The 24,606-nt window shown below is 34.2% G+C and overlaps 1 protein-coding gene across 15 annotated transcripts in view; it reads right to left on the reverse strand.

Annotated features, from left to right (window-relative positions):
- Positions 1 to 992: 992 nt before the first annotated feature.
- The window catches only part of LOC149784510 (potassium voltage-gated channel protein Shaw-like), a 167,953-nt gene continuing 144,339 nt past the window's right edge, over positions 993 to 24,606 (reverse strand). For 5 of the 15 annotated variants that reach the window (XM_089932597.1, XM_089932592.1, XM_089932593.1 and 2 more), the window contains 6 exons: positions 24,422 to 24,454; positions 19,994 to 20,185; positions 17,216 to 17,263; positions 13,021 to 13,158; positions 10,945 to 11,037; positions 993 to 8,824 (listed from right to left, as the gene is read on the reverse strand). In XM_089932597.1, coding sequence (XP_089788723.1) covers positions 8,682 to 8,824; positions 10,945 to 11,037; positions 13,021 to 13,158; positions 17,216 to 17,263; positions 19,994 to 20,185; positions 24,422 to 24,454 — 647 coding nt within the window. In that variant the 3' untranslated portion in view covers positions 993 to 8,681. The remainder of the gene's footprint in view (positions 8,825 to 10,944; positions 11,038 to 13,020; positions 13,159 to 17,215; positions 17,264 to 19,993; positions 20,186 to 24,421; positions 24,455 to 24,606) is intronic. The other 10 variants (XM_089932599.1, XM_089932596.1, XM_089932603.1 and 7 more) reach the window with 6 other exon arrangements.

A 24,606-nucleotide genomic window follows, 5' to 3' on the forward strand; every position in this document is an offset into this window, starting at 1 on the left:
TGTAAGTTCTTATTTTTTCATTTTTACATTATTTTCCAGGGAAATAAATTATTTGTTAAAGTTTTCAAAGCTTGTTGTTTTCACTCTTTCTTGTGTTACTGTTTATTCGAGCCTAAACACATAACAAAGTGCTCTATAATATTCTTGAGAAGACACAATAATTTGGAATTATACTGAATTCAAACAAGGAAACCTTGGATTATATTACTGTGATTAAAAAAAATACTGTTGGCACGTCATTACAATTCAGCCATTGATACATTAGTACATTAAAGACTACATGTCACCACAGGCACTTAAACACCTTCAGCGTTGGGAATTATTTGGAATACCACTAAAGTTTATCTAGAACTTTATTAATTTGGACTTAGGATTCAATTCGCAATACCGTAAGCTATTTTACATTTTCATTTTGTATTCTAGGTAAATAAATTATCTTTTGAATTTTGCAAAACTTGTTGGTTTTCGCTCTTGTCTATTGTTTTTTTGTAAGACCAATGAGTTGTGATACCAATATAATCCAGGAACAAATAGTAGCTGTCTCAATAAGATGTACAATGCTATACAAAAGCTCAAAAACAAGAAATTGCAACTCATTTCCTTTTTCCGTATAAACGAAGAACTTACACTTTAAGGGGTTAGCCTTAAAGTTTCTACCATGTTTGAAGATTGCAACTTAGATGCTCGCTTTTACAATGTAACGTAAGGAACATATATAATTAGATATCTTTTTTTATTTTTTAAACAAACAAACAGAGACGTTCAAACCAATGGAGCAGTTTAACATCCCTTCATGACAATGACACGGGATATAACGGAATATAAAATGGCTAAACGGGTATTTAGTTTGGGGTCTGGGAAATTAAGTTTACTTCACCCCAATACGCTAGAAAATACATTCTTGTGCAATAGAATGAATGATTATTCACCTGCTCAGAGAACTGTTCTTAGCTGATGTTACTTTTGGTGGAATGAAATAATAAAAATAAGACTTTTCTATGATTAATATATTTTATCTTGTGAGGAAGTCACATGACAAAACTCAAATACATCAACAGTTTCATTTACATGGAATATCTTCTGTGAGTTAAAACCAAACTTTTGTCCAAAGAGGCAGACACAGGGAGAAAGTAGATCAGCCATTTTGAGCAGACTTCTTTCTTTAGATATGAAAACGTAAGATGAGTCAACTGCTTAGCATTATTATCATATCAATACATAATAAACTTAATAATAAAGAAGCATCGTCAAATATTACATAGGAAGATATTTCAAAAGAACTGAACATTTGTAACCGACATAGCGCAGCCGTCAATTTTGTCCCACCATTCTCTCGCCAGATTCTGATGGCAAATATCTGAGTTATACGAGAGTCTCGTTGAACGAGACTATATAACCTTCATCACATTGATGTGTTTGATATTCTTGGAACAAACTGCATGAATCTTATCAACCGCGAGTTCAAACATAAGGTCAATCAACATTGAAAAGTTTGGAAGGGGTTAAGATGAAAAACAATTAATGGAATTTTGACAATTCGTAAATCTTTTAAATCTAGCGATAAAGATATCCCTCACAATATTTTCAAGTAACTTTTTTTTTTGGGGGGGGGGCGGGTATCAATATAAAAAAACAGAGCAGACGAATAATGTTCAGTGGAATATCAGATATAATCATAGTGTTGATTTACTTTATTTATGTGTATTCCAGCGATGCTAACTCTTTTCGTCAATAGAGTTTTTATATCGAAAGAGAATATAAATGTTTACAAAGGAACATCTTAACCGTAATTGATTTGTAATTCGTTCTTCGAGAATATTTTCCACAAGGGTATCTTCTGAGGTTGTCATTACGTCAAATAAATTGTATATCAGACATATCCGTGTGTTTCTCACGTGGCATGAAGAAATCCTGAGCGCAAAAAAGAAAGAAAAAGAATGGTAACAAAATCGTTGTTCAACCGACATCTTCTCTTATGCAAATGGCATAACACAAAGATATACGGAAAATCAACAAGCCATTCCGAATCACACCCATACTAAATCCCCAAACAAACATGACCTTTGCACGCATACAAACGCACGCACAAACTATAATAATAGAAGTGAATCAAATATTTCAAAATTTGGCGAAGCACATAATATAACACATTGTATATGAAGACGTGTGGATATATTTTTATGGTGTAAAATTTAAGAAGCTCATTCACTAAACTTCATCTAATAAAGCGTGTCCTAATATTACCAAAAAAGTGCATTGGCTCCAACTTACTTGACAACAATAAAATCAGAGATTCATCGAAGTATTAACCTGGATTTAACTTTACAAAGGTATGTTGTAAAACTGTAAAATCTGATAGCCTTATTTCAACAGGGAATGGATAAGTCAGACAGCACTGGTCAAGTCATGTTATAGATATCTAGCAGACAACGATAAAAAAAAGTCTATTGTCTTGTACGAATTATCTGGTTACTATCACAGAATTATATAACATACATGTGCAGTTAAAATGACTGAACAATTAAACAGATTATAGATATCACAAATATCTTCATATAGCAGTCAAAATAGCAGTAAAAAAACGAATATTACGCATGTACTGAAAACTGCACGTGCATGTATTCTTATGAAAATTGTCCGATAAGCTATTGCAGCGTGCAAACTATAGAGTTACCCGGATGTGGATATGACCGTCGTTGCTCCTGTGAAGGTATCTAACTGCAAACAACATAGATTCTGATCAACCATATAACAATAGGTAGTCACATCTAGGCCTTTGGTGTTCGCTCAATTAATAATTTCATACAAACAGTGTCGACGACGATCTGTTAGTGCATTATCCAATGGTACATCAAAGTCTAGGTTGTTTGCATTTGGGCGCGCCTTACACACAAAACAACTCGGGTAGCAAGGATTTACAGAATTACAAACCGAATGGGATGAGAATACATTGGTATTACATGTCACTAGAGAAAGTAGTTCTAGATGGGTGTACTGATACAGACAGAGAAGTTCGTTTCCCCATTTCGGCCAAGTATTAAGATATATTTCTATCATATACGCATGGACAAATGTCAGTTACATTTGTTTCACTGGCATTTTCGCTGTCGCAAGCCGCTGATGAAAATCCGCTATGCTCTTTTTCAACTACGTGGCTTCCTGCGAAGATATCTTCGTTTCTCTGGTTTATGTATAAGAAAAAAGACGCCATCAAGAAACCAATAAAACATCAAAAGAAACTGATTGGATAAATTTCCTCTGGTCTCACACAAGGTAGCAACAATGTATAATTATAGTAGGAACGTAGTCTGCTTATTTAAATTGCAAATGGAAACATTTTGAAAACAATGGATATTGTCCAAAAGGTTTTGACTTAGTACAATTCATGTATGAGAGAGAGAGAGAGAGAGAGAGTGGTGTGTGGGGTGGGTGTCATACAATGCAGCGTTTTATGTCTGGGGTATTTAAAAAAAGAAAACAAATATAAACTCTTCAAATTATTATTTTATAAAGAAAAGTGTTCTCATAAAATTGCATAGCATACAACGGTGCAAAAAACTATCACTTTATGCTCGTAGATTTTGTGTGTGTGTGTGTGTGTGTGTGTGTGTGTGTGTCTGTTGGTATGTTTGTGATAAATGTTTGTGTATATGGAGTAATATGCGTCATGGTACGCAGCGGCAGATCCAGTACAAGTGTATGCGGCGCCAGCTGCCCTCATCCTCCCCCGCCAACCCCCAATGAATGAGAAAAAGATGGCGCGTTTGCTAGAGAGCAAATTGTCTTTACAGTAAGATGGTTAAAATTATATCATAGAAAATACAGGAGCTTCGGGGGCTTTGACCGCGGTGCCCTCACCGGTAAGTGGTCCCACAGACTCCCGACCTACTTGTTTAGGTCGCCCCCTCCTCCCCAAAATAAATAAATAAAAAAAACATTTGTGGCCCAATCACTAGTATGAAATACAATGTATGAGTTTGTTTCATACCATTTTTTTTTCAGTATATAAATTGGACTTATTGAGTATGAACATTTTATTGTTTTTGTATTCGCTGTAAATATGTTGAGGCCCACAGGAATTGCTAACGCCAAAAATGTAGAGCCCCATTTAAATATGGAATAATAATAATAAAAAAAAATAAAGTAACGTCTTATCAATCGATACTTGGCATTGATTGGAAGAGAAAGTGGAATTGACGATTCATTCAGCAAAGAAAGCCATTTTGGGTTAACATTTCGGGAACATTTTTACTTGGGTTCGCAATGACTGGTTTAGCAGGTTTATGTATATTCGTGAGAAACGAGCTCGTATCGCGGTCATTCACAGTAGAAAAGAGAGCGGAGTGGATTTTCATCCTTGGCTTCTGACGGTAAAGCGGCGTGCGTTGAATTGCTGTTTTGTATCGAAGTTGGTGAACCTGAGTGAAAATGAGTAATTCCAGCTACTGACAATAAATAGAGAAGAATATGGCTGTAGTAACCTAAACAAATTAAAAATTATATTCGTCAAAGTTACCGAAAACAATATTTTATATTTTGCTAACGGTGATAAAAACAACATCATAACATTGTGTAAACTAAATTGAAAATATACCGCCAACAAATTTTGTTCAATGACTGATGGTGAAGTCAGCGTCATAATGTCTCTTTAAATGAGTTTTTATGAAATACACCTAAATTTCATTTGCATTGGTAGAGTTCCCACGGAATATGTCAGGAACGTAGCCTGTATTTGTTTAGTGGCTGACTTTATTCTAGTAATAGATCCGACTCAATCCTGCTTAAGATGGAAATATGGTCAAATTTATTATTATTATTATTATTATTATTATTATTTTACAATGTTGAATTATACATTTGCAAATATCTTCACAAATTACAACAATCCGGAATTAGAACTCATCATACGGAAATAAGGCGTTAAATAAATGTTTTACAACTTAAGCAGCACCCCACCCTCACCAGCTAAAACAACTGCAGTTCTATACGTCAAAAGATTTTTTAAAAAATGATCAAATTTTCGAAAATTATTTAAACAGAAGAAATATATAATCTGGTCATCTGCAAATGCATATAAGCGTGTATACCAATTTTTAACATAATTCAGTCTATTTCTGGTTAATGAAAGAGTTTAACTCCAAAAAACTTTAATGTGAAAAATAAAGAAAAACAATGCTTACACCATCTGAAAACGACTCAACGTTGGCTGCATATACACAGAAACATAGCTTGCGAAATGTTATTTATCTACACTTACTAACTTCGCGTAACCTTTTAACAAACTGCCGTGACGGACGGACAGACATTCAGAAATATGGACTGGAGGAAATAAAGTTGCCTCGTTGCTTTCATTTGCCGTGGATTTGAATCTAATTTTTATTCAGGAAATATCTTTAATAATCCAAACTAAAACTACATATTTAAGTTATGGAACTAGTGCATACTAGGTTAGGGACTGAAACGAGTTCCACAGGTACGATATTTTCTTGAAATGAAAACACCATTTATCTTGCTTTAAATTGTGTTATTATTAACGAATTAGCTACAGTAAGCAATGTCATTCTTAAGTTATTGAGAACAATGTCTACAACATTGCTATTATAACGCAGAGAAAGAAAGCTGACACAAATAATTTGTTAAGAATCATTGTCATCGTACACCTGTATCTACTTATTCAAAGTAGACCCAAACTTTAACATGTTAATTCCATTAAACTGACTTTATTATATTAAAGTCATATATCTTAATCATATTACAGCAAAACCGGCAGAGTGATAAAAATTAAATTTTACTTCAGACTTTCAAAACCTGTGAAAAAAACTTTACCCTATACAAAATTGTTGAATATTTATTATCTCGCTTGCACTGTTGATTTCATAATTGAATCCTCGATAACATTTTATATGATGACTTTTACAGTCATTCTGCATGCACTGTTGTTTTCATCTTTAAATACTGGTTGTCTATTTATATGATGACTTTTACAGTCATTCTGCATGCACTGTTGTTTTCATCTTTAAATACTGGTTGTCTATTTATATGATGACTTTTACAGTTATTCTGCTTGCACTGTTGGTCTCTTCATTGAATCCTGAGTATATGACGACTTTTACAGCCATTCTGCTTACACTGTTGATTTCATCCCTGAATCCTGGTTGTTGATTTATATGACGACTTTTAGCCATTCTCCTTGCACTGTTGTTTTCATCTTTAAATCCTGGCTGTCTATTTATATGATGACTTTTACAGTCATTCTGCTTGCACTGTTTATCTCAACATTGAATCCTGAGTGTCTGTGTATATGACGACTTTTACAGCCATTATGCTTATACTAATGATTTTTTCATAGATGTCTATTTATATGCTGACTTCTACAGTAATTCCGCTTACACTGTTGATCTCATCCCTGAATCCTGGTTCTTGATTTATATGGCGACTTTTAGCCATTCTACTTGCACTGTTGTTTTCATCTTTAAATCCTGGCTGTCTATTCATATGATGACTTTTACAGTCATTCTAACAACTACCTTGAACAATGGCTTCAAAAATATAATCTTCTACATAGAAATATTTTAAAATTTTCTAGTAACGAAATTAAAACATTAACCTGAAGCAATGTAAAGTTTTGTTAACTTTGTATGAATCTGGTATTCACGCCATTGTAAACTCAAATGTTTCCCCGTGGTCTGGAGAAGACAGTTATTTAGTTCCATCATATTCGAATATTACAAAGTCAAGTAAGTTCGCTAATAGAAACTTTACCAAAGTTGTTTTTTTTTTCTTTACTCCGTTAGGCCTACTTACTCTCATTTCAGGCACTGGCTATAAATTGCTTACGTTTCGTAATGGTGTTTGCGAACGTTAGTCTTTGAACTTGTATGCAAATGCATGCATTCGCGATTGACGGACATTAGACTTACGTGCCCTTTTCAAGTACCTCCTTGAGGCAATAACGAAGCGAAATTTGAGTTCACGTTTTGAGACACTTTCAAGTTTATGTGGAACAACAGTATATTTTTAGAATATTGTCGCAACTGTTTAGCGCCGTCATTGTGAATGGGACTGCGTATCGCATCACGAGTTTGACCAATTATACCATGAAATATGGAATGTTCCAATGAAATTCTAGTACTTGCTCATTAAAACAAGTTTTCTGCAATCTGTTTTATATGATCTGTGGGAACAATTAAAGAGAAATGAAGACCGAGGATCTAGGATAAAGTATGTGCAAATATAATGAATAATTCCTTGATCCGAATTTAAGGCTTTTAATGTTTGAATATATCAACAAATAATGAAACGATGATGCGCAATCAGATATTTCACCCCTGAAATGTCCGATACCTAATCTTGAGTACAAATTTTTTTTAAAAATGAAATAATAACATTCTTCTAGTAGTGTCTTTCAAATTAATGTTGGGAGCGCCACGATTAGATTTGATGCTTTAAGAAATAACAAAAAGTTTTTGAAGTTTATATATTGCGTTCGAGGTACGTTGCACTTGTGAAAATGTATACCTGAGAGTTCGATCTAGTACGACTGATTGACATCGATCTGCATTGATTGATTGAATCGATCTACCCAATCGAATGTTTCAGATAAAAATATAAGTCCTTCGGGAGAATTGATTACACTCTCATTTAGCAAACTTATTATTTTAAGCGGATTGCTGAGAATCACAGAACGAACAATAACGTGAAAATCTGACAGAATTTTACCTTGGTTGTTAGGGACTAGAAACGATTGATCTGGGTGGCATACGCTGTACTACTTCTTTCCCTTGCCAAGCTATGCCTGTCTTTAATAAAGGCCTTCAACATTGTGGTTAATGTAGTGTCAGTTTTCAACAGTGAGCCATATTGTTGTCTGTGAAATTATAACGTACCGATTCTAAAACGTTTTACTGTGTTCCTCTCCAAGCAAATATATCAGATTTTTGATTATGAGAAAGTATCAGCACGACCTCATTCAGTTGATAATAATATGAAAAATATTTCAGGGTAAATCGGAGGAACTAACGGCTAGGATGTTAAGGCAGGCTTTTCCCTTAAAATATCTATTATCTTGAGAACCAGTAGAAACAATCATTAAAACATGGGATGAATTTAGAATGTTACTCTGTCTTATGCGACTGACTTTGGCGGCCAGTACTGGATTACCTTATATGGCAAAATATATGACGAAACGATGACCGCATACAGTAGCTGTTACGCATCGTTTGATACAGTACTCCATATTACGTCATACAATTAAGTTGGCTGTTAACTACTCAAATAAGGATACATTGAAATGGACTAACAGTGATACCGTGCGAAAAGAAGAGTTTTAAATACGTGGCAGCCAAGAGACAAAACAATTTTATAAGATATGAACCAGTATACGAACGAACAGGTTGGCTCATATTTGGACCATAAATGAATATTGGATGCAGATAATTCCATATTGGTGTCACAAAATGTAACCGTTTATTGCTCGCCATCAGCATGACATGACGAAGGCTTAAATGCCAGCGCTTTATGTTCACTGTTTCCGGCAAGCACAGTTTTGAGAGACAGAGAGAGCCTGCGCGATGACCTCAACAGGTTTACTATAATTTCTGTCTATGCTTTGTGCTTGAAGATTAAGACATCTTAGTGGAATAATAAGACGATTGTTGTTCTCTATATTGCTTCAGCCACTGTTATGTGTGGATCGCTACAAAATTGTTTGATGTTATGGGGCTCGACGTTGGGGATGCTCGTTGTTCGGTGGGAGATATTGAATTGGTAATTGGAGATGGAGCTTCCTTTACAACTCCATCTACCACAGGTGCCTTCCCGCTGTCTGTAATAATAATAATAATAATAATAATCTTATAACAGTCATATAATAATAATAATACTAATAATAATCATCATCATCATCTTATAACAGTCATATATATATATATATATATATATATATATATATATATATATATATATATATATATAGTACTAAGCTCTCGAGCACCGACCATTATTTCCACTCCACATGCGCTCATCCACCCTGACCTCCCAAAGGATGCAACAAAATAGAATTATAGGGATTGAGGTACAAGGGAACTAAGTTGCTTGTCAAGCGGAAGTTAAGGCTAAGATAAAAAAAAAAAAGGCTAACTTCTCAAAACCCCTTCAAGAACTGTACCTACAAATTTGAAAATTACTATTATAAACTGACGCCTACATATCAAACAAAAGAAAGCGCGTATCCCCATATTCCACTTTATGTGCATGCAAACATGATTATGTGAATTTTGTTTTTATGAAGAATATCCTAATGGAATCAAGCAAGTCTGAGAGTTATGATTCTATATAATCTGTGCCGCTTCGATAATCGCTAGATGTCTTTGCACTGTATACTGAGATGTTAAACAATCGTCGTTTGGTCAAACAGTGCGTTTTACTTACCAGATTTAATAACTTGTTCCTTGAAATAAACGGTGAAAAGTAATTAATACACAATCCTTGTCAAACAATACACATTTCTGCTCATAATGATAACCTATCAATTTTTGTGCTAGCGATCCAAGTAAATCTCTCAGTTCATCTGTACGTAAATCTCTTTAACCATAACTGAAGTGCAGGTCGGGAGCATACAGGCTGAGTATGTATCAAATTTAAGAAAAATATCAACTAAAAAAGGTAGAATATAAAGTAAACAAAAACAATGCAGACAATTATAGCAAAAAACAAAAACAAAAACAAAACATGAAAATGCGGTATTTTAATATATGATTATGGCGCATTTGATTAAGACGTTATTCATTTTAATTAATTAAGAACGGCTCCACTGTATTTAAATAACGTATTCTCCGTTTCAATTAATTAAAAGGTGTTCCAGTTTAAAACCATTTAACAAAGTCTCTTAATTTCAACGTATATTTCAAACAATTTCTGTCAGGAATCTTTCAATAATCTTTATTTAAATGAAAATGTGTGTGACTAGTTTTTCCTACTATAAATAACAGAGACTGAAAAGTCGCAAAAGATAACTTAGAAATTCCTAGAGTTACAGTTCAGGAATCTTAGACACAAGCAAAGGTACCTTGCTGCTTGTGTACAACCTACACTTAGTTATAGTCCCTACTACGTCAGACCTACACTTAGTTATAGTCCCCTACTACGTCAGACCTACACTTAGTTATAGTCCCCCTACTAAGTCAGACCTACACTTAGTTATAGTCCCCTACTAAGTCAGACCTACACTTAGTTATAGTCCCCTACTAAGTCAGACCTACACTTAGTTATAGTCCCCTACTAAGTCAGACCTACACTTAGTTATAGTCCCCTACTACGTCAGACCTACACTTAGTTATAGTCCCCTACTACGTCAGACCTACACTTAGTTATAGTTCCCTACTAAGTCAGACCTACACTTAGTTATAGTTCCCTACTTTACATTTAGTTATAGTTTTATAGTTTTAAATTCTTCACTTCGAATTATTGACATTAAATACGTAAATGGGAATTTTGAAGGAAAATCATTTTTATTATTGTTTCTTAGTTCCGGAAGCTATATATATATACAAATAGTAGTAAGGTAAAAGGTGAATAACATGTAACATATATTCAAACGAGTATTTCATGATAAATTAATCAGTTGCGAGTACGCTCGGTATATTTTATTTATTTTCGTAATGTTGTAAGCTGGAATGAAGAGTATTAGGGCTTGCGATTTATTAGAACTGAAACACCTTGAAAATTGTATACTCTTTACAATCGTAAGTCCTCAATGTTATAAAATATATTCATCACACAGGTAAATAATGTTATAAAATATATTCATCACACAGGTAAATTGTCGTTTATTTTTCCTTCTGCCGCGAAACGTGTGTGTGTGTGTGGAGGGGGTGTGACATAATTTTATCAATCACCATGACCATACAAAGAATAGAAAAGAATTTTGATGTAAAATGTCTCTACCCAAAATGTGATAGTTCATATAATCCACAAGGAACATTGTTGATGTCGACGGTTTTGTTTGTCCACTGACTGTATGCCCAATGCTGTCTGCAACTGGTATGAAAAAGTACAGATCATCTCAAAGTGTTAATGAATTACTCATTAATTAATTATGAACCTGGAGATAGGTATTTCTTGTCTGAACTACATTATAGCCAAGTTCGTATCATGTTAAGGAATATGAAAATTTAAAAAGTCTGGAAATCTTAATTCAAGATACGTTTCTATAAACAATTAGAGACATGTTCATGAAACAAGTATGACCCACCACACTGCATGACATGACCTAACACAAACTTTAAACTACATACGTACAGGCGTACACAACGACGGTACATACATCTACTGCTACCCGGGTTGGGAGTAACAATAACTCTCAGAAACATATTTGTAAATGTTATGCAGTAACAAATAAGTATCCACAAGACAGGTCTTGTCGTGCCTTAGTCTGATAAATCTGCCACCACTACAAATATGTGTTGATACTGATGGACAATTTGTCGGTCTGAATTTACATATTCATAAAATCGAACAGTTGTTTGCAGTCAAGTGTGTACATTTGTCATACTTACCGGTATTTCTCGCGACTCCTGAGGTGCTGTCGGATGAAGGGCCCTTCAGACGATATGCACAGATCTATTTCAGGATCGAATCCTGTGTTTGACGACTTGTTAGTCCACGCAGGATAACACAACCCTATGTCCTTTTTTAATTTCGTGGCTACGTACTGATATTACCGAATACCGGTAAGTGTCTAAACTGTACGCTGTTGTGTTCTGGACATTTGTATGCAGCGAAATTGCAATTTTAGTGAATATATGACATCAGACAGACAAATCGTCTATCAGTTGCAACACAGATTTAAGGGTGGGGTCATTGTATTACTAGACCAACAACGTGCAAAAACTAAAGGCTGGAATATATATATATATATATATATATGCTTGCTTGCTTGCTTGCTAACTTACTTGCTCACTTACTTCATTATTTGCTTACTTACTTAGGATCATACCGTGCATAACTCCGCGCGTCTGGTTTATAAAGTTCAAACATGCATTTACTGTTGCATTGCGCATGCGTATATGTGTAATCATATATGGGGAACATTGATTAATTTCCAACACAGGCTCATCGTCCTCTTAAAATTAGTGCTGGTGAAAATATCACTCTATTGGAAATATTATTCCAAACGTTTACCACTCGTATTGTAAAAGTATGCATTTTTAAATCCAGTCCATAGGATTTATAATTTTCCGGACTGGTTTCGAGTTGTGTCGGTGGGTTGATCTCGAAATCGTTTTTTTGTTTTTTTATTTATCATATTTTACTTTGTCTATGCTTTTAGCATTGTTATCATTTAACTTGATAACTTTCTCTTCTTCTGTAATCCAATTTTGATAAGTTTAGCGTCAATAGTTGTCAGCTGTATGGTTTAAGATTTTAAAAGTAACTTTCACTTTTATTTGCATACCTTAGATTTGAATGGCACCTTTTTAAAATACAAAATACGTTTACATCATGCTAAATAACTGGCATTTTCTAGATCTAGTATTGCTCTCTCTCTCGTTATTTGTCAAAGGAGACACACAACTAATTGTCCTCCTGGACGCGTCTTATTTCTTTATTGAATCATCTTTCAATCACGAAATATTATCGGCCTGGTTCCTGATAGCCAGTATGCATTGACAAGACTTATAGGAATTAAAAGTCAGTTTCCAAATATCAGACAAGGATGGCGTGTGTAGAGGTTAAACCTCTCTGATATGTACGTGCCGGTGTTTACTTTTGCAGAACGATGATATGTATTGGAAGAAACCAAGCTTCTTCTCGTCCCGCTGTTATGCAACCTCTCAACCTACATGAAAACATCGCTCAAAATATTTCTTTCTTTCAAAATTTCTATAAAGTCATATTTAAGTTCAGTATGTTCATGCCCCCCCCCCCAAAAAAAAAAACAACAAAAAAACAACATGTTTCATAATGTAGATCTCTAATAATGAACAACAGTGTTGATAAAAGAAAAAACGCATGTGTTACCTTTGTCAGGGATGGAATTCGTGGTGGGCGTCCCGGGTGACGTAGTGGCGGGAAGAGCATTCTGGGTAGAATTCAGGTTAATTGGAGCATTGGGTGTCATTATTAGACTGGTCAGAGCTGTAGTGGCCGCCGTTGCATCTGGAACGAGAAAATGTGATAGTTAAACTGTTTCAGCCATTTTCCGAAAACGAGACTTGACTTTGACAAAAACCTATTTCAGGTGAATAAGAATGTCAACTGAGCGTGTATGATTCTTATTGTATACAAGGCTTCCAATATGGAAGTTTTTGTTGGTCCTTTGGACTGAGAGGTGCGAGTCGAAGAGCTAGCTATTTAGGCACTGCGTCCAAATTGACAGGTGTCTGAGGGTATTTAAAATGTGCCGAATATTATTGCGACGAATAACAAAGCTTGTAGTAGTGAACATAACGTCAGTGCATCCTCTCAAACTACGCCCCATGAACCTCTACACACGTTATTGGTTCGATTATCCACTTATTAAATAAAATTTTGTATTCATTTTTTTCTTTATTTTGGTCTGCTATTCATACGTTCAAAATTGCAGCGAGAAATCACTTGGAGCTATATCAGAAATTATAGAGGGTGAAGCAAATTTGGATTGTGTGCTCCTTCAGAAAGCCTGTTGCCACGGTGGACTTATGCGCTGGTGGATCTCAACCCGAGTCAATAATTCTTTAATATATTAAAAACAGTTTACGAATTAATGCCCGTAATCAAAGAAATATGTTAAACTGTGTCGAGCATCTATTCAGCAATTTTCTCTATCACAGCATCCATATTCCACTCACTAATAATATACAACAGTTTTCCAGAACATTGGCCATCCTATATGGATTAGCGACCATCTTAAATCATCTTCGCTAACCAAGGTTCTGATGTGTTTAATTCTTGTTGTTGTTGTTGTTGTTGTATGTGTATATGTATGTTTGCACAGAATGTTTCGCAGCGAGAGTAATACGATCTTCGTTCTTCAGGATATCTTTAATGACAAGCCGGGTGAAAACATTAAGAGTTTAAGCGAAAGAAAGTATCAGATATAGATTTTATTTGCATTAACCCAAGATATAAATGTCGCGTTTTGCAGATTTCTGCCTTTCCTGGCATAATCCGCAAATTAAGTTTACAGCATAAATGAACGTATCGTGTGTGTGTGTGTGTGTGTGTGTGTGTGTGTGTGTGTGTGTGTGTGATTTGGATATTTAACGTAGCTTTATCAATTTCCAGTCATACAGTTATGATGTCTGCAGTGTGGCAGATTATAGTGATTTCTAGCACTGGGGCATCATGCCTCAGACATGTAACATCATGTCCCACCCAGTCACATCATCCTGACACCATGCGAACCAATTCTAGCACTAACCTCTTAAACGCTAAGCGCAAAGTGAGGCAGATGCTAGTACCATTTTTATAAATCTTTGGTATGGTTCGACCGGATCTTGAACCCGCGGTTTCCCGCATCCGAGGCGGACGCTCAAACCACATAGGTCACCGGAGCGGTCGAATTTATTGTAAAGATGTTTAGAATATAATAGACAATTTCATGTGTTTAATAATATTGCTAAGGTCCTTCTTCATATATTCGTAATTTCTTTTCATTTCTTAGAGTGAAAACGTTACAAGACTTTTTCAAGTTTATTATCATTTCTCTTCATGCACGCTAAAGACCACCATAACGGATTCCATATTATTACAACCTATGTTTATTTTCGGTTTCAAATATATATATATATATATATATATATATATATATATATATATATATATATATATATATATATATATATATATATATATATATATATATATATATATATATATATATATATGTATGTATGTATGTATGTATGTATGTATGTATGTATGTATGTATGTATGTATGTATGGCATAGCTAAATACTGAATGAAAAAAGACGTGCATTATGAACATGCACCTGCTAGTCACATTTTCCAAACATGTGCATCAAAGGTGCAAACATTAAAAGTGTGAGGATTAAAATATGCATTAATAAAAAGACCGAGCATCATGCGATTTGTTAATATGAACAATGTTCATGAAACATATACAAAAGTAGAAACAATGTCGAAAACATTAGAAGGTGAGATGAAATATTTTACCTAATTTATTGACAATATAATCTAATTTGCATATCAAATTATACAAATAAGTATGAGAAGGCAATGCACGGTTGATTTACTGCAGTTTAAAACGCCGTTCCAGTTGTTTTAGAATAAACGCAACCATGCATCAACCTTTGGTAAATAACACTGATAACTATGGCGACAAAAATTGTCGCGAGAAAAGGAAAAGGCGTTGAGTTTTATCACCACAGTCACATTTTTTTCTCTGAAAAGTCTGGTACAAATTACATTTGTTATAAATAGCTGATATTAACAGTTAAGCTTATTGCCTAAAAGTATGCCATCGAGGATCTTTATTGGTTATTGGATGCCCCTACCATTTTATAACCGATGGAATATGAGCATGTTATTGATTAAATAAACTTCCCAAAATAAAAGAATGAAAGACTGAACAAAATTCACTAATATGGAAAAAATTGTATCTTCCAGCACACACACACACACACACACACTGTAGGCATTAACTGTTAATATGTTTGAAAGAGTGCCTACTTATTTGCTGAAAAGAAACTATTTTACCTAAGTTATAGAACATGAATATCAGACTGAATATCAACCATGAGATTATATGGTACACCAACTTCTTCCTATACATCAAGCTATTATTAAGAATTTAGATAAGGGGAAAATGGCAAAGATGACAATAAATAAATAAATAGACAAATAAATAAACAAATAAGTAAGTAAGTAAATATCGTGGGTATTCACATACAATTGCACGATTATTCTGAGAATTACTTATTTGACAGAAAACAAAATATAGTTTTGGAAAGATAATCTTCAACATGAGAAAATCAGCCGGAGTACCGTAAGGTTCCGTTCTTGGTCCACACTTACTTTCTATTTATTTTAATAAAATCACTGGAAATCGTACAGTAATTTTAGTTAATGCCAGGCTTTTGCTGACTACGCATTATTGATGAGACAAAGCGTTTGAACAAACGTGCTGGGTCAGATTACTTGTCCGATAAAGCCTCTGACAGTAATCTAATCCTTTGAAGTCTGTCCATTGATACTTGCATTAGTATTAACGAATTTACATCTATACACGCGGAGACATAAAATCATAAACGAAAATATTTGTGAAATCATGAATTGCTTCCCAATATTTGATTTAGATTCCATGTAAGAAGATGTTGGCATGGAAATCCAGTATGGTAAACAAAAATGTTGAGACGCTATGATGTGTCGCTTAATACTTTACTCGTCCATTAACATTCTCTCTCTCTCTCTCTCTCTGATATTGTATACAGTAATTGATAAGACTTTTTTAATACCCTTAATGACTCATTTTATTGTCTACATGCATAGGTATAAATATAGTAAGCGATTTATATATTACCATACTGTGCGCAAATATCTTAATTACGGCATCGTTATATTGGGAAAAGGGCGAAAATGGGCTTGCTTTGCCATTGTTCAATAACATTGAAAGATTTTCAATAAAATATCATTTGTACTGAGGTGTATAAAAAATATGAGAAGAAAAATGAATTAGAGAAACCGTGACAGTAAAGCAAGTCAGTGAAGGTGACCAATTATGCAGGAAGATGAAAATGACGAAAAACATTGAACAAAATACGAACACAAAGGTAGAAGTTTGCTATGTGCGATTTATTTCTTATTTTACATTTTAAACAATAGTTTACGCTATAGATCGTAATAACAAGTAATACATTCCCAAGAAGTTGTGACAAGCAGGAACCAGTTTAAAAATAGTACAGATCTCTGAAATGTACATACAAGCAGGACTTCAGTATACATTGAACTACGGACTTGGTAATATTTGTCATGTCATGTCAAAGGTTCATATGATAATCACGAATGTCTCTAAAACATTTATCAATAACTGGGTCAACATCGAGCACGAGAACATCTAAAGTTCATGTGTACATGTAATATAGAATAACTATGAAACTGTAACTGCGATAACAACGAGGTGAGGATTTATCACTGAAATTTTCAGAAGAACAACACTACGTGCGAAAAATAGTGCGCAGAGAGAAAATCAGTTAGAAATAATAACTTAATTTACCTGAATATGTCTGTGATTGGCTATCGGTTGCAAGTTTGGGTTCGGAAGCTAGAGGAAAATGAATTGTTAGTAATGATTTTCAGAGGCATTGATGTTAACGTGCGGGTGTTATCTTATACATCCGCCAGAATAGATCATTATTAAAAATTCTCGTACAAGATGTGATTAGAACTGTGTATCTCCAATTACAATAAATGTTTAAATGCATCATTCAAATTGGAAATAATGGAGAAATTTCTAAAGATATAACAAAACAATATCATGCCATGTACAAATTATTTAAAAAAATAGAATTCTATGAGGCTGCAAAAATCATATGGTTGGGTGAAATAATATCTGCTATCTATTGACATAAAAGTTGCTGAGTTTGACATAAAGAAGTACATGAAAGATGAGCTAGGACACCTGTGCTGGCTGTTAGCAAAATAAAATACATGTAAGATGAGTTGGGACACCTGTGCTGGCTGCTTGCAAAATAAAATAGATGTAAGATGAGTTGGGACACCTGTGCTGGCTGCTTGCAAAATAAAATACATGTAAGATGAGCTGGGACACCTGTGCTGGCTACTTGCTGTTGCAATATAAAGTACATGTTGATGAGCAGGGACACATGTGCTGTTAGCTTGCAAAATAAAAGACATGAAAGATGAGCAGGGACACCTGTGCTAGTTGCTTGAAAAATAAAATACATGTAGATGAGCTGGGACACCTGTGCTGGTAGCTTGCAAAATAAAATACATGTAGATGAGCTGGGACACCTGTGCTGGTAGCTTGCAAAATAAAATACATGTAGATGAGCTGGGACACCTGTGCTGGCTACTTGCAGTTGCAATATAAAGTACATGTTGATGGGCAGGGGCACATGTGCTGTTAGCGTGCAAAATAAAATACATGAAAGATGAGCAGGGACACCTGTGCTGGCTTCTTGAAGTTGCAGTATAACGAGGAAAACCATTTTCTTCTTCAAGTCCAACGCCACAGTATAAGAGGGTGCGGGTTACACCATTACCTTCAATTTGAATTTTTGGTGTCATTGGGAAAACTTCTTTCTTATCGTGAACTGATGGCTGTTAACATCAAAAACTACCTGAACGGTACAACTTAAAACCTAATTAACCACTTGTTAATGTTGATTGAATATGGGAGTTAGGGAAGCAATTAACCTACTATGTAGCAAACCAAAAGGTCTTATATATTCTTAAACCTTATCTGATACGATTAAATAACTTAGTTTCACAATAACAACCAATCGAAATGCATATAACATACGCTACCTATCCCACTTCCCGCCGACCGACTGATGTTGAACTTCCGCCTTTAATGGCAGTGAGGAAAATAAGCTAACTGGACGATGTTCATCACGTTGTTAAGGTAAAATGACCACGTTCCTACATGTTCTACACTAACAATATGTAAGGCATCAAAGTGAAACGATCTTGGAGTTATCAATCATTACTAATTAATGGGGTCTCAAATAAGGGGAATGGTTATCGAAAATTTTATAGTTTCTTTTATTGTATAATATTCTTATCTGATTTTACCCACAGTTACAAATTTAAATAAAAACCAAAGGTACTTTCAGATATTAAAAACAGTTCAAATGTACTAAATTTATAAAACAATCGAAGTCATATCAGTGACGTAGTACTGTAATTGGCACATCATTTACAGCGGCATAGTAAGTGTTTATTTAACAAAAGTAGACAGGCTATTTTCATTAATTATAAAACCAAAGAGAAAAATTACACTGTAATTGTGTCTCCATGTCACATGTTCTTGGAAATAGCTGCATGATTTCTTCTGATTTTATAGATTGTTTTATTAAAAAGAAAAACTTTGATAAATGCTGTAGAAGGAAAAGTTTCCATAATAATTCAATTTTGAATGTTATATCACATGATACTTTCAGTGACTGTAAGAAATGAACTGTGGTACAATTTATAGACGTTACAAATTCCGTTTCTTTCTTTTTTAATAAAATGTTAAATGTCTCAAACAGCTATCATATACTGTAATAATTATTTAAAAAAATTATTCCCCGAAACATTTTGAATTTAGTAGGTGATCTGTTTAATAGAAATTGAAAGGGGATGTTCGTGATCGTGAAAGCACTTTTATGTTAATTAAATTTATCTGTTACTTAGATAATACATAATTTAACAAATGAAATTATACTTTGCAATCTGAAGTCAGTCCTTTCATAGAGATCCTACCTTCTCTTTGTAATGATTTAGGGCTGTAGTTTCATTATTATGTTCGTCTCTGAAACCTGTAATGTTTTTTATTTATATGAACAAAAGTGCGTCTAAATACCAAACTTGTTGAATGAACTGTACTGTACGTAAAAGGAATTACATATAAAATTGTTAGAACTTTCATGTGTTTAGACAGCAATATATTCAAAGCAGGATTTCACTACTACCATCTCATTAATGTTGTTTGCTCTAGAATAAAAATGCACATTCATCTGATGTAGGTCTTTTGGAGGCTTGTAAAGCAAGTTTGCCATTTGCGCATACTCATTTGTTTCCTTGTTCGCATTCTTTTGCATCGTGGGAGTCAGATATTCAGGTGCGTGAACGTTTATTGGAAAACTTTACGATCAAATAAGTATGGGTCATTTCTTTCTGAACAGGGAAAAATGTCAAGAATTTCAATAGAAACATAAAAAAGAACAAATATACAGGACGAAAATCGTTTGACAAGGAGAGGTCATTTTCTAGGGAATATAGCAAGGGAATTATGGGTATAAGCGGGGTGAAGGTTATGCATACTGACCAGATGATTTTATTTCAGTAACTTTGAGAGGTGTGCCAGGATTAGAGGTTATTTCTACAAGTCGGGGTGAACTCTTGACTTCTGGGATAGCTCCTGGGGATCGAGAACGAGGCGGAATAGTACCAGACTGGTTATCCTCTTTATCGGTGTGGTTAATCATCAGCATGGGAATGGTTTCCTCCCCGTTCCGCCCTAAAGCGACGACAGAAAACACACACACGTATTAGGCAAGCCATACACATGCAGTTAGTAAGGTATGTCGGACAAGCGATTCAAAACGTGTAATCAAAGGCCAGCTTCCTAAACTGTGGTGAATAAATGCCTTACGTCAATATCTCCTCTCTTTTTTAAATCATAAAAAAGAAACAACACGATAAATATACACGTTATTCACCATTAGACAAACGTCATAATTTAATAATTTTAATTATAAACCTCTAGAAACTGACTGAGATATATAGTGTCTAATATATGTCATATCATTGAATATTTTTGTACTTATACAAGATAATATCATCAGCAAAATGTAATATTCAAAGTAATATAAATATAATCGTGTTATGTAACGTATGTTTTCACATAAATTCTTTTACATGTCAAACATAATGAAGGCCAAATTTAAAAAAAAAAAATGTTTGAAACGTCTTTATAAGATTGCTACGTATTTCACTATGATACCAGCTAATAAATACAAATGATACTTGTATATTAACCAGAAAAGATGCAGAAATAACGATTGACAAATTAACATATCTTGGTACTATAACAATATTTAAACATACTGTGTGTAACGACGATGGAACAATTTCATAGTAGTTACTTAAATTTGCAAAGACACATATTCACCACAGTATATAAATTAATGTCTATGAAAAAGAAACACAGACATAAACTTTGGATATATTATTATTATTATTATTATTATTATTATTATACGCAAATTGGAGCAAAGAATTCAAGCTATAACACTACTGTGCAATAATGTGCAATAATGACTTTGTTTCGACACTATTCAGTAAAATAGTGTTAAATGCACTTACGCTGCCAGCGCTTTTTTTGTGTGGTCAAAATTAACGAACCTACGGTCAAGCTATTGATGAATTTTGTAATCAGGGAAATAGGTGATTTCAGACCCCTCCAAAATACTGCTTTTATTGCTCAGATATAATGGTTATCGAAATATCAGAATAAATATTTTCAGGGAAAGAAATATTATATAAACTACTGTAACGTTTGGTAAACATACCCTAATGTATGAATAAGGTTTCTTGTGTTTAGGGTATCAGTCAGAAAGGCAAAATTTACCTTCATAAATATTAGTAATAATATTAATACTATCGAAGTTAGACATGTTTCTTGTATTTCATTTTGCATTTTTCTTGCGTTTCATTTTCGCTACAGGAAAGATGACTGAAACCAAACGTTTGAAAAGGCCATGGCGAGTATATGGGTAGGGTTCATAAAAGCGGAAATTTCCTTGTCAAATATATACAAAAATAAAAATAATATGCATGCGTAATGGTGATGGGGGCAGTATAAAATACAAAGAAGATCCTAAGCCAGTGATCTAACCTGAGTCGGGGATGATCTAACTTGCTTACATACAATGGTTCTGTAAATCTAAAATGTACTAGTAACAAGGAATTCAGCATGTCATTATCACTTAGTATGCAAGGGACCAGGAACTCAGCCCGCCAATATCATCCAACATGAAGGTGTTCAGGAATTCATCAAGCCAATATCACCCAATATGCCAGTGACGCGGAATTCAGCATGTCAGTATCACCCAATTTGCCAGTGACAAGGATTTTAGCATGTCAGTATCACCCAATATGTTGGTGAACAGGAACTCAGATTATCACCCAATATGCTAAATACTAGGAATCTGGCATGTCAGTATCATCCAATATGCTAAGGACCAAGAATTCAGCATGCCAAAATCACCCAATTTGCCAGGTATTCGGCATGCCAAAATCACCCAATCTGCCAGGTATTCGGCATGCCAAAATCACCCAATTTGCCAGGTATTCGGCATGCCAATAGCATCCACTACCTTCTATCAGGACTCATATAAGCAAATCTGAAATGTACCAAGTCAACACTGACTTGAAATGGAATGAACGGTCACTTTGATTTGCCTGTATCAAACTATGTTATTGTAAAAAGCGAATATTTGATTCAAATGGGTATCTGTTACGTTGAAATAAAGAAACAAAGTGCAACAGAAGTCAAAAGGCAAGTGCGTGAGGCGCATAGAAGTGAAACATGTTTCAGACATTGTTTCTTATGTTACCATCATCCATTTTTCAGAACAAATAACACTCCAGATACATGTATATATTGTACGGTAAACATGCAATATATGTGAGTATGCATACATTTGAAAGACGTAGATATAGAAAGTGATAATCTTTTTCCATTACGTAAGATTCAATATGAGAGTACATGGAAAATCACAGTAATTATTTATTCTGAAAAGAGATTTACTTTCCATAGGTAGTACATATCAGCATATTGCATTTACATCCAGGTGGCAGCTTATTTAATTCAAATTTTATAATAGTTTCCTGTTTTAACTTTTAGTTTAATTTTATTCCCTGATTAATACTTAATTCACATCTGTAATAAGAAATAAAACATATTCCTCTCGTATGCCAATGATAAACGCAAACAGCATCTGTATTACAGTTACACCACTTATCTGCCTCAACGTCACGAATGTCATTGGCATATAGATGAAATTTGTCATATATAACTAACATGCATGCACGGTATATTTGCAACACATTTTCCAAATTACTATTGACGCACATATCAAGCTTTATCTCACACACGCATTGTAAAAAGGATACATTTGGAAAAATCCAAAATTCACTCCCTCGGAAGGGCACGCCAATAATTGTTGGTTGTAATTAGAGAGTTTTCAAGCATATAGCCGTAGCCCTTTCGTCGATTAAATTACACTGAAAATCGTCTAGCAAGTGTACGCCATTACTGCCAGGTGTACGCCGTTACTACCAGGTGTACGACATCGTATTACTGATCACATATATCCCACATTGTTATTATAACTTCGTTGCTTTAAGGGATTGAAGCAAAACACAGGTGCAAAACCGTCTAATTCAAAGAACTGTTAAATGGATACACAAGGAGGCAGTTATTACATGTAACATGCATAAAACATATTCGAAGAACGTATTTAGAACAGTTATTCCAAACTGTATCACCTTTACATACTGAATATAATCAAATAAAACTGCATATACCTTCATATAAATGGTTTATCGTTGGAACTTATTGTCTTGTGCAAATGTTTTACATACGCGACCGTTACACATTTTTAGAGGATTCAAAGATTATTTTGGCTAGGTTCAGATTTCAGAACCCATCGAAAAACGACGTACACTCGAGTCGCCAAAACAATTTTAAAGCGTACATCTTCTGAGAGAGTGATTTAACTTACTTTAAGTAGGAACACACCATGCCATGCTGTTGACTTCTAGAGGCAATACAATTGAACGCGCATATAATTTCCGCTTCTGCGCAATGAGACCATATAGATATATTGATGTTTGACATGAGAAAAGAGAAAGATATCTAAATCCGATGCCTTATTTGCATCGAGTGTTTCTAACTATAATTGCATGTGTTATTAAATAAAAATGTGATAGACATCAATACAATGTTGATAATTTATAAACGAATATTTAATATTAACAAAAGATGGGCAAATAATTCACAAGTCGAATAGACAATGCCAGAAGTCAGGTTATCCGAATATCTAAAGCTGCTCGAATTGTTTTTGCCTTCACATCTCTAAGACCCGAAGATAGATATGAAGTATTCAGTATTCTGTAGTGCTTTTTTTAATTAGAAGCCATAGGTATGTTTTTAAAATGTCTAACATTGTGTAGTTATGAAATATTTGGTTTAGGTCTCCTCTGGAGGTCACGATGAAAATATCTGTGCATTGTATTTGACAGTTCCTGAAGGGAGATTTTTACGAACTTGGAATTTTTTCAGGAGATGCAAAAAGTACCCAAAGAACCCATAACGTTATTCCCCAACACTCCGAAGTGAGTATACTTTAAGCTAAACAATGAGGAAGCAATGGTTTAAAACCAGGCGCGGAATATAACGATTATGTAAATAAATAGATATATGCAAGCGAAAGAAAGCGGGTTTAAGACCGCGAGAGATAAGCAGATAATATACACGACGTATACCTTTTATCAGTGTTTAAAATAAATACGCCTGACAAAAGGAAGAATTTGAGAGTATATCATGCCCATATTTATATTTCCTATCTTCTATTGTACTTCGATTTCAAGCGAAGCCCACAAATCAAAGTCTGAAAAACGGCTTGTTAAATATGTTAGGCCAAATAATAAAGCAAGAACAAAATGCATGGTGCTCCTGGGAACATACCAATGTTTTGTCCCTGGTAATAATAATACCGGCCTGTTCAAAAATAAAAAATAAAAAATTGAAGATAATTTTAGCTACATATTGTAGCATTTCAACAATGAACAATACCAATGTTTTAAAAACGTTTTTTTTCTTATCCATAAATTTAATTCACCTTTGTTCGTTTCAAAAAGTAAACAATGAAA

Source organism: Sinohyriopsis cumingii, chromosome 14 (assembly GCF_028554795.1).
Source record: "Sinohyriopsis cumingii isolate HCF-2022 chromosome 14, ASM2855479v2, whole genome shotgun sequence".
Classification (NCBI taxonomy): domain Eukaryota; kingdom Metazoa; phylum Mollusca; class Bivalvia; order Unionida; family Unionidae; genus Sinohyriopsis; species Sinohyriopsis cumingii.